The sequence below is a fragment of the Lagenorhynchus albirostris genome, chromosome 15, assembly GCF_949774975.1.
Source record: "Lagenorhynchus albirostris chromosome 15, mLagAlb1.1, whole genome shotgun sequence".
NCBI lineage: Eukaryota > Metazoa > Chordata > Mammalia > Artiodactyla > Delphinidae > Lagenorhynchus > Lagenorhynchus albirostris.
Window position 1 is genome coordinate 29602355 of NC_083109.1, and position 14207 is coordinate 29616561.

The 14207-nt window shown below is 46.0% G+C and overlaps 1 protein-coding gene across 6 annotated transcripts in view; it reads left to right on the forward strand.

Annotated features, from left to right (window-relative positions):
- Positions 1 to 14207, forward strand: part of PTPRA (protein tyrosine phosphatase receptor type A) — a 185280-nt gene that overhangs the window by 159008 nt on the left and 12065 nt on the right. For 5 of the 6 annotated variants that reach the window (XM_060122319.1, XM_060122321.1, XM_060122320.1 and 2 more), the window contains 9 exons: positions 1088 to 1124; positions 5087 to 5184; positions 6501 to 6620; positions 7422 to 7588; positions 8102 to 8237; positions 8939 to 9088; positions 10251 to 10344; positions 10663 to 10739; positions 11180 to 11314. In XM_060122319.1, the coding sequence (XP_059978302.1) occupies positions 1088 to 1124; positions 5087 to 5184; positions 6501 to 6620; positions 7422 to 7588; positions 8102 to 8237; positions 8939 to 9088; positions 10251 to 10344; positions 10663 to 10739; positions 11180 to 11314 (1014 nt within the window). The remainder of the gene's footprint in view (positions 1 to 1087; positions 1125 to 5086; positions 5185 to 6500; positions 6621 to 7421; positions 7589 to 8101; positions 8238 to 8938; positions 9089 to 10250; positions 10345 to 10662; positions 10740 to 11179; positions 11315 to 14207) is intronic. The other variant, XM_060122322.1, reaches the window with a different exon arrangement.

A 14207-nucleotide genomic window follows, 5' to 3' on the forward strand; every position in this document is an offset into this window, starting at 1 on the left:
CGTATTATACGGCGTAACATACTCTAAGAGCTTCTCAGTTTTAATTACAAGTTTAGTGCTATAGGCAGAATGCAGCATCCTGAATTAAGGCTTTATCAGTTTCCGTCTTCTAGTGGTTAAAAACTTTTGGAGAATTCCTCTTAATAAAAATTTTAACAAGCTTCTTATTGTTAACTCTAAACATGTCCATATTGAGGCCTAAAGCTTTCTCCAGTGCTGGGAAGCAACCCTGCCCTGCCCTTGTTTGAGCTGGAATAGGAAGCGGCTTCTCAGACTCGGCCCCCTCCTTTATTCTGCCACTGCCTTGCAGACTAGTATTTCACATCATCACCTTGGTATGGTATCCCATCCATGAAGTTGCCTCCCTCATTGCCCATCTTAGTGCTGTCTGAGAGAGGCAGAAGGTGATTTACAATCCTTAAGTCAAATGATTTTTCACTTACCTGGGACGTCTCAAGTGAACACTATATTTAAACAATGAGGTTGAAAAGATGTATGACTAAACAGTAAAGAAAGTTACTGCCAGTGTCAGTTTTTCAGAGGCTCCTTATCTATTAAGTGACGTCCCCAGGCTCCTTGACTTCTTTGTCTCCCGCTTCCTGTAATGGAGAACCCTCTTGTCAAACACTGGGAGCTGTTACACCATACCCATGGGCTGTTCCCCGAAAACTTTTGCACCTGGGTACAGCATCAGCAAGAAAATAACCCTTTTTCCTTCCTCGTGTGGGCCCAGCCTCACATGCTTCTGACTTGGAGGGTTCCTACCCAGTAACACCAAGACCCAGATTGTCAGCAACTAAGAGAGCATCAGAACAGGGTCTAGCCTAGGAGTTGTTATTTGGATGTTCTTATACTAATGTTTGCTAATAATTCATTTTAAGAAGACTACCTAGACCATGTAATCTTTGCTTCCTGCTATCCAAAGCTAATCCCATTAAAATTTCTAGAATGGAAATCCTTGTTAATTGCCTGGACCTTTTCACAAGGAAGGCTTTGTAAACTGGTTGGGAGTCTGGAGAATTTCATTCCTATCCATTTTTGGGTTTTCACTTTCTGTTTCTCCTCTACTCTCCCACCCCACCCCCAGGGCTACCAAGAAAAGAACAAATTCATTGCTGCACAAGGTAAAGTAAGATAATTTTTTACTCAGGCTTAACCATGAATGGATTTGGGATTTTTCTTCCAAATGCTAATAGATTACTCAGATATATTAGCTTTTCTGTAATTATTACCACCTGAAAAAAATATAATCTACCTTGCAGGTTTATAACTAAGGGCCTTCATCTTGATGACTTAGTGTCCAGGGATCCTTTGAAAGAAATTCTTTTATATATGTGCATAAAAAATACTGGAGAAGGCTATACACACACATACAACACAGTCTAATGAGGTTCTCTGTCTTGGGGTCATTTGGGAAACTTAAGTTCAAACCAGGCTGCTCAGAATTTGAATTTGGATTTAGTCTCCAAAGAGGATTGGCCACCTCACTGGTCCAGGCTGACTCATCTCCTCCTCCCACTCATGGGCCTGAGCTCCACTATTATACACAGATAAGTGGTCTAAGAACCCTCAGAGCAGGGACCCAATGCCATGGTCCTATACATGCTCTGCACACGTTTCCATAGCCTGAAGTTCTAACAAGTGTCCTCACCTTTGGGATCCTAGCAAAATAAAAATCTTGATGTTTGCAGCACTAAAAAGTAATTGATGTTATTATGGTCCATCAAAGCCCATTTATTTAATCACTCAACAAATATTTATTGACCATTTATTAATATTATGTGCCAGGCACTGGCCTAGGTGATGGGGATATGTAGGGGAATAAAACAGAATATGGTCTCTGCCTTTTTGGAGCCTTTAGTTGGTAGAGGATAATTTATAGCAAAATAAACAGGAACTTTGGTAAGTGTCTATCGTGTTCAATACGGTAGCCACTGACCACATGTGGCTATTTAAAATAAAATTTGGGGGAGCTCCCTGGTGGTCCAGTGGTTAGGACTCTGTGCTTTCACTGCTGAGGGCCCAGGGCTCAATCCCTGGGTGTGGAACTAAGACCCCGCAAGCCATGTGGCGAGGCCAAAAAATAATAAAATAAAATAAAATTTTAAATCCAGTTCTTCAATCACACTAGTCACTTTTTTTTTTTTTTGGTACGCGGGCCTCTCACTGTTGTGGCCTCTCCCGTTGCGGAGCACAGTCTCCAGACACGCAGGCTCAACGGCCATGGCTCACGGGCCCAGCCGCTCCACGGCATGTGGGATCTTCCCGGACTGGGGCACAAACCCGTTCCCCTGCATCGGCAGGCAGACTCTCAACCACTGCGCCACCAGGGAAGCCTGCACGCTAGTCACATTTTAAGGCTCAATAGCTACATGTGGCTAGAGGCTACCATATTAGTGCAGATATGAAACATTTCCATCATCACAGAAAGTTCTGTTGGACAGTACTGTGATCGTGATAAAATAGGGATAGAGGTAACATGAGGCAGAGGTGGTCAGAAGTCTTAGATCTTCCTTGCCCTTGTAGTCTCCCACCAGGACCTGGCCCTTGCCTAACTGGACCCCACTTTCCCTCCCTCTGTAGCCATCTGTCAGTTCAGGTCCACCCTTCAAGGCCCACCTCAGCTACCACCTACTCAGTGATGATTTTGGCACCAACAACCACATATAATCTCATCCTCTCTTTGTTTGTCATGGGGCCTTGTTGATGCTAAAATAGTTCTTAAATTAAGTTCACCTTTGATTTCCCTGTTAGCCTTTTCTCAGACTCCCTCCCTCTTGAACTTCTCCACAGTACTTCACACTCCTTGAAACCCTCCTGTTATTTCCTGCCATTCAGTTCTCTTGATTTTTCTCACTTTTCAAAATATTGTTTCTCTAGCTCTTATTCTTCTTTCTGCCCCTTGAGTATAGTTTCTCTTCAATACTGTGGATGACTACTTCCCTTGAAACTCCATTCTTGTCTTTCATGGCACATTTCTGTCCATCCTTCTGCCTCCTGGGCTTTTTGTTCTGTCTGAACTTGAATAATGCTTGAAGATCCCCAGCGTTCTGTGTTTGACCCCTTCTTTGCTCCTCCCCCTCTGTATCCTCTTTGAGAGACCTCATCTAATACCCACCTCTGTTTGACTGGCTGCTGCCTCTCTTGAGCTCCAGAGCCACATTTTTTTGTTCTCTTCCGCTTGAATACCCCCACAGACTCTAGATTCAACATCAGGAACTGAAACGTGACTCTTCCTCGCCCCAAAGCTGCTTTTTCTCCTCTGTTCTTAAGAGACTGGAATGTAATCTATATTCATGGTGACTGGAATGTAATCTACCTAATCAACCAAACCAGATTTGGGGTCATCCAGATCTCCTACCTGTCCCTTGCTTTACATATGACTAGTCCTCTTGTTTCTCTCTCCAAAATCTGCCTTCTCTGACACACTTCCTTACTCTCATCTCTTCTTCCAGCTCTGTTGCAGCAGCCTACTGACTGATCCCTCTGGATCCTAGCTTTGCTCCTTGGATTCCTTCCACCAGAATGGCCTTTCTTAATGCAAAATTTTTGTCAGACTCTCATGAAAATCCTAGAATGATTTTTCATTATCTGTAAAACAAGCCTTCCTTAGCCTGGCCTCCATCCCTTTAGATCCTGGTACCTCACCTATCTTTCTAGCTTCATCTTCTACCTTCTACACACCCTACACAGTGACCTCACTGAACTCCTTACAGTCCCTGGATGTCTCATGCTCTTACTTGCTGCTAGCCCCCTGCACCTCTGCCTGGAGTACCTCTTCTCCCTATGCCTCCTTTCTAGACTCCCATCTACTTTATCTGTCCTAACATATGGCTCAAATGTCATCTCCTCCAGGAGATATTTCCTGACCTTGCCAGGCAGTGAAATAATTCCACCTCTGTACATCTTTCCGCTATGTGTCCACTTCTGTCATTATTTGTTTTTCTTTTTAATATTTTTCTTTTTACCAAAGGGAATACAAATTTTAAGAAAGTCAAAAGGTATTACAAGGTCTATAAAAACAAAGTTCTCCCCCCTTTCATCTAAACTTTTTTAGTCTAAAGCAGCCATTTTTATCTGTTGACTTTTTCTTATTATAGATAACTTATTTAATCCTCTTACAAACTACCTCACACTCAGACAGACATGTCCCTTTTCCCCATTCTCCTAGTGGAGTTAAATCACAATTTGTGGTGAAGATAATACTTGTTATTTACATTCTTATTACTATGCCAATATTATTCACAGCTTAAGCACATAATATTATATAATTTTTTGGTACAGTTTTTGGTTTCCCTCTTTCCCAAGAGTTAATAATTGCCTTTTTTCCTTATTCACTTAGTTCTTTATATACCTAGCACTGATTTTTTTTCTTTTAAACTCTTTGCTAGAAGTATATATTTCCTCTCAGTACCCTCAGATACATGAGGTTTAATTTTTTTAGTTTAATTTTTTATCTTGGGGTCCTTCTAGAACCTTTTTCCTTCAGTTCCATTCTGGATGGATCTAGCCTCTGGCAGAGAAATTATCCTGAGCCTTCCCTTTACCAACACCCTGGAAATTCTGTTAGTCTCTCTCCTGTGTTAGATCCCACTTTTTTCTTATTCTTTGTGCCCTTCTAGTGACTTTCTGGAAAAGGCTGTGTGGGATGTAAATTTTAAATTTCAGCCTCAGCAATTTACCCAATCTCTCTGGTTAATGACACCCACCTCAGAGCATGGTAAGAAGGAGTAAATGAGATATAAAGCACATAGCTCACTATCTCGCCCATAACATAGGTATTCTGTAGGGGTCGTGATTTCTAATCCTCAACTATAGCATCCTTGGGAAACATTGTTCATGTGTTCTCTTTTTATTTTAAGAACCTCACATCCCCACTTCACTCCCTAGTGAAGTGCCTGGCACATACATGGTGGATACACAGGAAATGTTCAGTTAGTAGGTAGGTGGATGGGTAGATGGATGATATATTTAGCTGGGGGCATGTGGGCACAGGCTTCCAAAAGTCAGGAATGAACGTTCCCAGTTTCCCAGCATCTTTCTTCCTCTTGGTGTGTGTTCTCATCTTTGCTCTTGGCTACTATAGGACCAAAAGAAGAAACGGTGAATGATTTCTGGAGGATGATCTGGGAACAAAACACAGCCACCATTGTCATGGTGACCAATCTGAAGGAGAGAAAGGAGGTGAGTGGAGAAATTAGATAGAATGGCCCCTGATACAGACATGACCAACAGAGGGACTGCTTTGCTGGAGTTCTGTGTTTGAGCTTAGGCTTTTCACCCTTTGTGGCTTCTGTGCCTGTCATTCATCCAGACAGGACCCAGGCCAATGTGCCTACTACACTTTCCTGTGGCCTGGAAGCCTCCGATGAACTCAGAGGTATACCTAGGGCACACCCTGTGTCTGGTGACCAAACAGCTCACCTTAGATCCAAAACATCCTGGAAGAAAGACTTGGGCCATTAGACAAGGAAAAGTCACAGTGGGGCTTTTCTCCCCTGGCTTCTCTAGTCCCTCACTCCCCTGGTTTTTTTGTTTTTGTTTTTGTTTTGTTCCTCCTCCTGAGATAGCAGAGGGAGCCGTATGAACTGAGACCCTGCAGGGCACAAGGAAATGTGAGCCCCTGAACTGATCCTTCAGGCAGCCTTCTGACTGGTTCTTTTCTTTCTGTGACTGCCAAGTCCATGCCTGGTCAGCTCCATCACTGGGCCACAGCCAACACCAGTCCTGAGTCCTGGATCAGGCCCCAGAGAGGAATCCCAATTCGGGATAGTCTCTCTCCAGGATGGCCCTAGAGTCAACCTGATACCCACACTGGGCTGTTGGATGTATTGATTGGCTCAGGAGGGATAGCTTTAGGGCTGGGCTTTAGGTTCATTTTCTCCAACCCTACCTGTGGCTCTTGGGAGCTGTCCAAGGCCTAGTCAACCAGAGAAGGCCTTGGGCCTCTCGTGGCAGGTTTTACAGTCTGCATCAATCCACCCTGGTGAACTCCCTCGTAGCAGGTTGCTCATTCCAGGAGATCAGACAGACTTACCCCTAGAGCATGACCTAGGATATTGTGGAAGTACAGATTTTGTAGGTAAAATGGCTTCCGATTTGCCCTGAACTGAGAGACTAGAGGTGGGAAAGAGTGAGAAGTATAGGGCTGCTGGGGCTCTGCATAAGTTAAGAGATTGTGCTAAACAGGATAGAAGCTGAGGAACTTAAAAAAAGAACAGTTAGGGAGTTCCTTGGTGGCCTGGTGGTTAGGATTCTGGGCACTGCTGTGGCCTGGGTTCAGTCTCTGGTCAGGGAGCTGAGATCCTGCAAGCCGCATGGCATGGCAAAAAAAAAGGAACAGTTAAATAAGTCTGTAGCTGACTGAGGTGAGAGAAGAGGCCATAGGGCTTTCTGAGGATTTTAGTCTGGGCTTTTGTGGTCCTTTTCTTTAGGGCCCTTTGCACCTGTTGTGGGCGGGAGGTCTCAGGTCAGGGGGGTGCATGTCTGTTTCTTTCCAGTGTAAGTGCGCCCAGTACTGGCCAGACCAAGGCTGCTGGACCTATGGGAATATCCGTGTGTCAGTAGAGGATGTGACCGTACTGGTGGACTACACAGTGCGGAAGTTCTGCATTCAACAGGTACTGTCTCCTACCTCCTTTCTTGGTTCTCATTTAGAATCTGCTGACCATTAAGAGGGCAGAACAGGCCGAGTCATCCCCATCTTACTCAGAGTGGTCAGGAATTGCTGAGTGTGCAAAATGTTCGAACTCTGAAATCAGAGTTCTGGGCTCCCAGGGGATTTTTCTTGTTTTTTTTTTCTTGTTTTTTTCTTTCCGTCAAAGCTAAGGGGAGAACATTTTCATGACTTCATGGCTGGGAGAAAAAGTATTACTGAGATGGAGTTTGGTCATCTTAGGTATGAACCAAGTGCATCAGGAGGTATTGCACCAGTATCTTCTGGTACTTGACTTAACCTCTCCTCCTTTCTTACCCCAAAGGCTCCTGACATCAAGGATGTGGTGGGCCCTGCTCCTGACCCTCCAGGGTGACCCTGGAGGCTTGAGCAAAGGTTGCCTTCAGCTGAGGGCACTGTGGTGCTAGGAAAAGAGGGCTTACCAAGACTCAGGAGACCTGCATTTTAGTTCTGACCTTGCCTTTTACTAATCCTGGGACCTAGACCAGGTCATTTAACTTTTCTGAGTTTCATATTTCACATCTGTAGGCTGTGAATAATAGTAACAGCCTGCCTACCCCATAGGGTTTCTGGGAAGGTTCTCTGTCCATGGTTAAAACTTGCTTGGGAAGTTTAATCCTCTCACTTTCCCATTGTCAGTGATAGCCACAGCTGGCCCTGGCCCCTAAGCCTCACCCTCCTTCCCCTGGTGCTGCCCTACCCCAGGGTATCAGGGCCAACACACAGGGATCTCTTCAATTCACAGGTGGGCGACGTGACCAACAGAAAGCCACAGCGCCTCATCACTCAGTTCCACTTTACCAGCTGGCCAGACTTTGGGGTGCCTTTCACCCCGATTGGTATGCTCAAGTTCCTCAAGAAGGTGAAGGCCTGTAACCCGCAGTATGCAGGGGCCATTGTGGTACACTGCAGGTCAGTGTGGCCTGACCCTTGGCTCCCCACTCATGTCACATTCTGCTCCCATGCTGAGAGCAGGGAAGGCACAGGGGCCCTGGCTGAGGAGGCTGGCACAGAGCAGATGAGCTCTTGGGGCGCCAGGGCAGCATCCAGAGAGACTCCTCAAGAAAACTAGGTGCTGGGTGGGAAAGCACTTGAGGAAAGAGGGAAGGGCAATCCTCCAAGATTGGGGGTGGGGTGACCACTGCTATGAAGCCAAGAAGCTAGGTTGAGTGCTGCCTTGTGTACTTGGAATCTTCAGACCATTCTAAGTGTCAGGGTTCTCTGGTCCTGATAACTAGAGGTAGGGAGTTCAGGGTACAGTGGAGTTGTTGGCTCCGTGAGAGTCCATACAGAATTAGCTCTACCCCATACAGAATTAGAATTTAAAGCCTTGAAGAAAGAGCCCTACCCTGTGCTGCCCCCTCCCTGGGTGTTCCCACAAGACATGCTAGCCATCCCAGTAATACTCCTGCTCTCTGGCTACAGTGCGGGTGTAGGGCGTACAGGAACCTTCGTCGTCATTGATGCCATGCTGGACATGATGCATACAGAGCGGAAGGTGGACGTTTATGGCTTTGTAAGCCGGATCCGGGCACAGCGCTGCCAGATGGTGCAAACAGACGTGAGTGGTTTGTGGGTAGGGGGCATTCCAGGACCAAAACATTCCAGGACCAAAACAGCCTCATGGATTACTCAGCCTCCCAGGTTATTGTAAATGGTCATCATACAGTGTGATGAAGGGCGCTTATAAATTACGTATTAAAAGAACTATGGAGCACAGAGGAGGCTGTGCCTAGGGGAATCTGGAAGGTGGGGCAGATGTCATTTGCACTAGACTGTAAGGATATGGAACAGGTCCTGAGGGAAGTAGGTATGTGGGCAGCCAAGGGAGCCATTGCCACAGAGTTGTGATGCAGCTTAGCCAGGTCCAGGAGCAGCAGTGAGATCAGCTCTGTGGTTAGGGCATGGAGTTCAAAGGGCACAGCACTGGGAGGGGAGGGGGGCTGGCACAGGTTTTGTGTGTCACCAGAATTTGACAACCCCTCAGTCTATCTAGTCTGTGCTCTCTGAATGAGCAGGAGTTGGAATTGTCCTTCTCTCCAGGAGGGTACCAGAGTAGGACCCTCCCTCCCAAGTTTAAGCACCCCCAGAGGGACTCATGCCTTTTGAGTCCTGCCTCCCTGAATTGGGACAAGAGTGAATCGTTTTATCTCTGCTAGGATTGAAGAAGTGGGCTGAAGTGAAATGGGAGTGGGAGGGAGTGCTCTGGCACCACCAGGACCATGTGTATAACTGGGAACTCGGGCATCATCTGCATTTCAGATGCAGTACGTCTTCATATACCAAGCCCTTCTGGAGCATTATCTCTATGGAGATACAGAACTGGAAGTCACCTCTCTAGAAACACATCTGCAGAAAATTTACAACAAAATCCCAGGGTCCAGCAACAATGGATTAGAGGAGGAGTTTAAGGTAAGTTGGAGCTGAGCTCTTTCAGGATGAAGGATCTATGTGACCTACAGAATACAGGATGCTTGACTCCTTGTGGATTTACCAACAAATGGTTAATCCCCTTGCAAAGCATGTGGGTGGTTAAGGAGGTGGGTCTCTGGCCCTTTACTCATACCCTAGTCATTCTCAACCCATCCTGCATGTTAGAGTCACTTGGGTTGTGTTTAGGGGGGAAAAGAAACAAAAACAGGCAATGGTATTTTTTTTAAGTCCCCCAGCTCCGCCTCCCAGGTAATTATAATGTACAGCAAGAGCAAACATTCTCTGCAAAGTAAATATTTTTGGCTTTGCATGCCATACGGTCTCTATTTGCAACTACTTAGCACTGCTGTTATAGCACAAAAGCAGCCATAAACACCCCATAAGCAAATGAGCATGGCAGTGTTTCCGTAAAACCTCATTTGCAATCAGCAGACCAGATTGGCTCATGGACCGTAGATTGCTGACCCCTGCTGTATGCCATTAGACAGTGGTTCTCAACTCACCTAAGGGACATGTCACACTCTCATCAATAAAAGTGCTCCCAGAAGCAAGAGATTCTGGATTGGGATGGGGAAGACCAGCTGCCTTAAAGCACTCCTGAAGCTATAATGTACACATGAATTACCTCGGGATCCTATTATGATGCAGGTTCTGTTTCAGCTGGTCTGAGTTGGGGCCTGAGATTCTGCATATATAACAAGACGAGGCTGATGCTGGTTTATGGGCTACACTTTGAGTAGCAAAAATCAAGAAGGAACCTTGGAATAAGGAGAAGGGAGGATATATATTTGAATAAGGTTTTCTAAAGAATCTAAGACAGCCTCTGGGAGTAGAACAGCAGGGAGAGAGGGAGAAAGGGCACATTGTCTCCTATAAGAGTAGATTACTTGTTCCAGGATCATAAAATTTCAGTCTAAGGGAATCACAGGAACCGGGAAAACAGTGTTTCCCAAACACTCTTGGCTTATTAAAGACAGAAAAACAGTGTTCTGATAAGAACATGTGAAAATGTTGGAGGTCAGGGCTCTGCTGAAAAGAGCAGTATGCCAGTGTGCCCTGGATGCAGGTCCAGTGACAGACATAATCTTGTCAAGTCCAGTTACTGAGATCAGTAATGCTTCCCCTCCCCTTCCCAATTCAGAAATTAACATCAATCAAAATCCAGAATGACAAGATGCGGACCGGAAACCTTCCAGCCAACATGAAGAAGAACCGGGTTTTACAGATCATTCCATGTAAGAGCCCTTTCCCCACCCAAAGCCTTAATGCCCCATCCCCCTTTCCCTTCACCCTTTGAACTTCTTGGGTACTAGTTAATGATCAGCTTGGAGACAAGAATTATGGCATTGTCTCTTATTGTTCCCAGTTCTTCAGTGGCTTCTGGAAAGAGCATGAAGCCCAAAGGTTTTCTGCCTCCTGGGCTAGGAACAGGCATGTTGTTGCCCAGCTGGAATTATATCTTCTCAGAGCTGAGGTTGGGGGGGATAGATGGAAAGAGAGGGAGAAGACGACAGGTGATGCTGGGGAGCCACAGGCTGCTGTCCTTCTTGCAGATGAATTCAACAGAGTGATCATTCCAGTTAAGAGGGGTGAGGAGAACACAGACTACGTGAACGCATCCTTCATTGATGTAAGTGGTGGCTGTGTCCCCGGAGCTCCCAACACTCCATGGAGATTCAGCTGGGCCTTGCAGTGCTCCCCTCCCAATGCTTGGAAGGGTGGTCTTTGAGTCAGTCATCAAATACAGAACTGATACCCTTCCTGTACACTAGGTCTGTCAGGGCCTCAGTTTGGAAGGAAAAGTTCACAGCACAGACCAAAGGCTAAAAACACTAACCTCTGGTCCTTCCCATTCCTGCTGTCTCCATCCTAGCCCCAGCCCCCACTTCCCTCATCTTCTTACAAAGAGACCAGCATGCCAGCCAGGGTTTGGTCCTTGGCAAGAGGAGAGCTCTGCCTGGGATGTGTTTGTCTCCAGGCAGCCCCTGTCCCATCCCAGTGGCCTGTCTTCTCCACTAGCCCCTCCCTGATCAAACCATTTCACTCCTGCCATTGACCTGGATTGTATAGGGCTACCGGCAGAAGGACTCCTACATCGCCAGCCAGGGCCCTCTTCTCCACACAATTGAGGACTTCTGGCGAATGATCTGGGAGTGGAAATCCTGCTCTATCGTGATGCTAACAGAACTGGAGGAGAGAGGCCAGGTGAGCTCAAAAAGGTCCTGGGCTGTAGGAGACAAGAGACACATGAAAAAAAGCGGGGGTGGGGGGTGGTGCTAAGAGGGTATTTGGACTTTTTCTTTGACTTAAACTAATCAAAGAGCCATTGCCCAGCTGCTTGGTATCTGAATAGTCAGCTTCTCTCAGGACTGGTCAGAGCCTCCATTCGGTTCCCAGACAGTTCACACCCTCTCATTTCTCTCCTGAATACGGTCTCCCCAAGCCTAGCTTTGTGCACACCCTCTGCACCCCACCTCCACGGGCAGGGCAGAACTAGTGAGAGGAGGGATACAGAGCCAGACTGAGGCTCCGACATGGAGCTTGTGTGAGTGTCTCTAAGGAGAGAGTGCCTTCCAAGCCAGAGAAATTAACTAGAAGACTGGTGGGAAGATGGGTCACTTCTTTGCTGACTAAACAAAAGAAAACAATAGAATTTGAGAAATAACTTTTGTTAACATTCAATAACAAGGAAATCTTCTAAAGAAAAAAGCCCTTGAGAATTGTCAGCGTACTCAGAATATAAAGGGACCTTAGAGGCCCCCTAGGCCAGCTCCCATTCAGTGTAGGAAATCTCTTAACACTATTTCTGGATCAGAACCTTGCAGCCTCTACTGAGCATTTTAAATCTCAGCGGTCACTCTTTCTCTGCCCACCTCCCACCCCACCCCTCTCAGTATTACTTGTGGCTCAGTCTGTGTTCAGATAGTGCTTATTATCTTCAGACTCTTTCTGCTGTGGTGCACAGTGTAGTAAATGGGTGCTTCATGATGCCTGGTGCGCAGCTTAACAGGGGTCAGAATCGAGAGAAAGAGCGGGAGAGGCTAGCAAGGGCCCAGGGGAAAAGGTCCTTCTAAGCCATAGTGAAGAGTTTGAATTTTGTAAAGCAGTTGAAGAACTCTTGACAATATCAGATTTGTAGTTTTTTTAAAATCCATCTGGCTATGGTGAGGAGGACAGATTAGAAATGAGCAGGCAAGCCAGAAGCAGAGAGGAAACTGCAGCAGTAATGCTGGTGGCCTGGACTCAGCAGGGGTGGTGAGAAGGGATCTGCCCCAAGAGATGGTGCAGAGGTGGGGTGGACTGGACTGGGGGAAGGGGGGAGAGGAAGAATTAAATACGTTTTTTACATTGGTTTTTCCAAGCCACATCTTTCCCATTCTGTACTTGGGCAGTTTGTTTATTTTAACCTTGATACAGCCTTGATATTTGCTCACCCTGAGGTACTGTTATGTCAAGATTTTTTTCAGATTTAATCGTTTAACTCATTAGTTGTTCTTCTCGGATTTGTATCCTGTATCTAATCAACAGACATACATTATAGGTCTTCACCTATCATTAATAACAGTACTGATGAGGTGAGAGATTTGGAGGAAGCGTACACCTGAGTGACAAAGTTGTCACTTTGTCACCCCCAGTTGGGGGATGAGCTACTTTGTTATCAGGAATTAGGTGCATGTCTCTTGACCCTCTCTGATAAGCTGTGATGGAACGTACATATAGACCAGGGACCTACATGAGGTTCCCTCCACACTTCCACCCTCTGGATCTATGGTGGGCAGGTCCAAAGAGCAGGCAGAAAAAGCTGGAATGGCGAGCACATTCTCAGTCCACTGCCCTGTAATAAAAAGCAGCCCAGTGAATACCTCAGACTCTGTCTAGTCAGATTGTCAGGCTTTTCCATCCTTGAAGTAGACCTAGTGAGAGTACAGGGCAGAAGGGCAGGAAGCATTTCTCACCTGTAGAGGTGGGGAGAGAGAGGACACGCACACACAAGTTTTCCTGCCTGTTGGCCAGGCCTGCAGTCAGTTGGATGAGGCCCATTCCCCTCTACCTACTAACACTGTGCCTATGCTTCTGTCTTAGGACCAGTGAAACAGAAGCTTCTGAAGTGGAACAGAACAGGTTATAGTAACATTCTTTACCAGCCTCACCGGCCTCTAAGATAAAATTTTACTTTCTGTTCCACCTCCCATTCATCTTATCAAGTGTAGCTCCCAGAGATATTAACACAGTAAGCCTAAGTGAGACAATGAAGGGTGTCTCCATTTATACATTCTGACACCACTCCCTACCCCCAATTTAAATTCCAAGAAAAAGTCTGATCCAAAAATGTAAATTCTGTATACATTAAAATTCCAAAGGAATTAAAACCTAAAATTCTCTTCTCCCTGGTTTATTTTTCTGCACCATTTAAACCGGGGGGTGCACCAAGAGGCTTGGTAAGGCCTGAGTTCCTCTCATCAGCTGCAGCTTGATGCATCCACCATCATCATCAGAGTGGGCAGAGCAGCTCTAGCAGTTTCTGCATGGTGTCACCTCAACCCAAGGCCACATTCTACTTCTCCAGAGAGACAATAAAACATGATAGACCCTTGTTAGACCCTTGACCACAAAGCTCTGTATCACCATCACTGTTTTCAGCCCCAGACCATAGCAAGAAACTTAGTGCTATCTAGGGGAAAGAGGGGTAAACAAAGGCAGCAAGAGAAAAGACTGAAAAGCTTCTCTGTTTCAGCTTCTTTAGGGATACCAATATCTAGAGTCCATAACCTGAAAATATAAATATTAGATTAAACCCCAGTTCCCAAGCATTCTTCTACTAGACTTGAACACCAACTCCTCATCTCCGATCACCCACAGATGACTCCAACACCTGGCTTGCTGCCCCTTTTTTGATTCCTATTTCTGTTTCTATTCTTGGAAGCAAAAGTATGTATGTGGGTGATCCATCTACTCTTGTCTTTCAGCTTCTCAGCCTCCTTAGCCATCCAGTTCCATGGTCAAACCACAACCTTGTCATCCCCCCATATCTGCACTGCCTTTGGAATATCAACATTAGGCATCCCTCCCTGTTTACCATCTCCTGTCCTTTCACCTC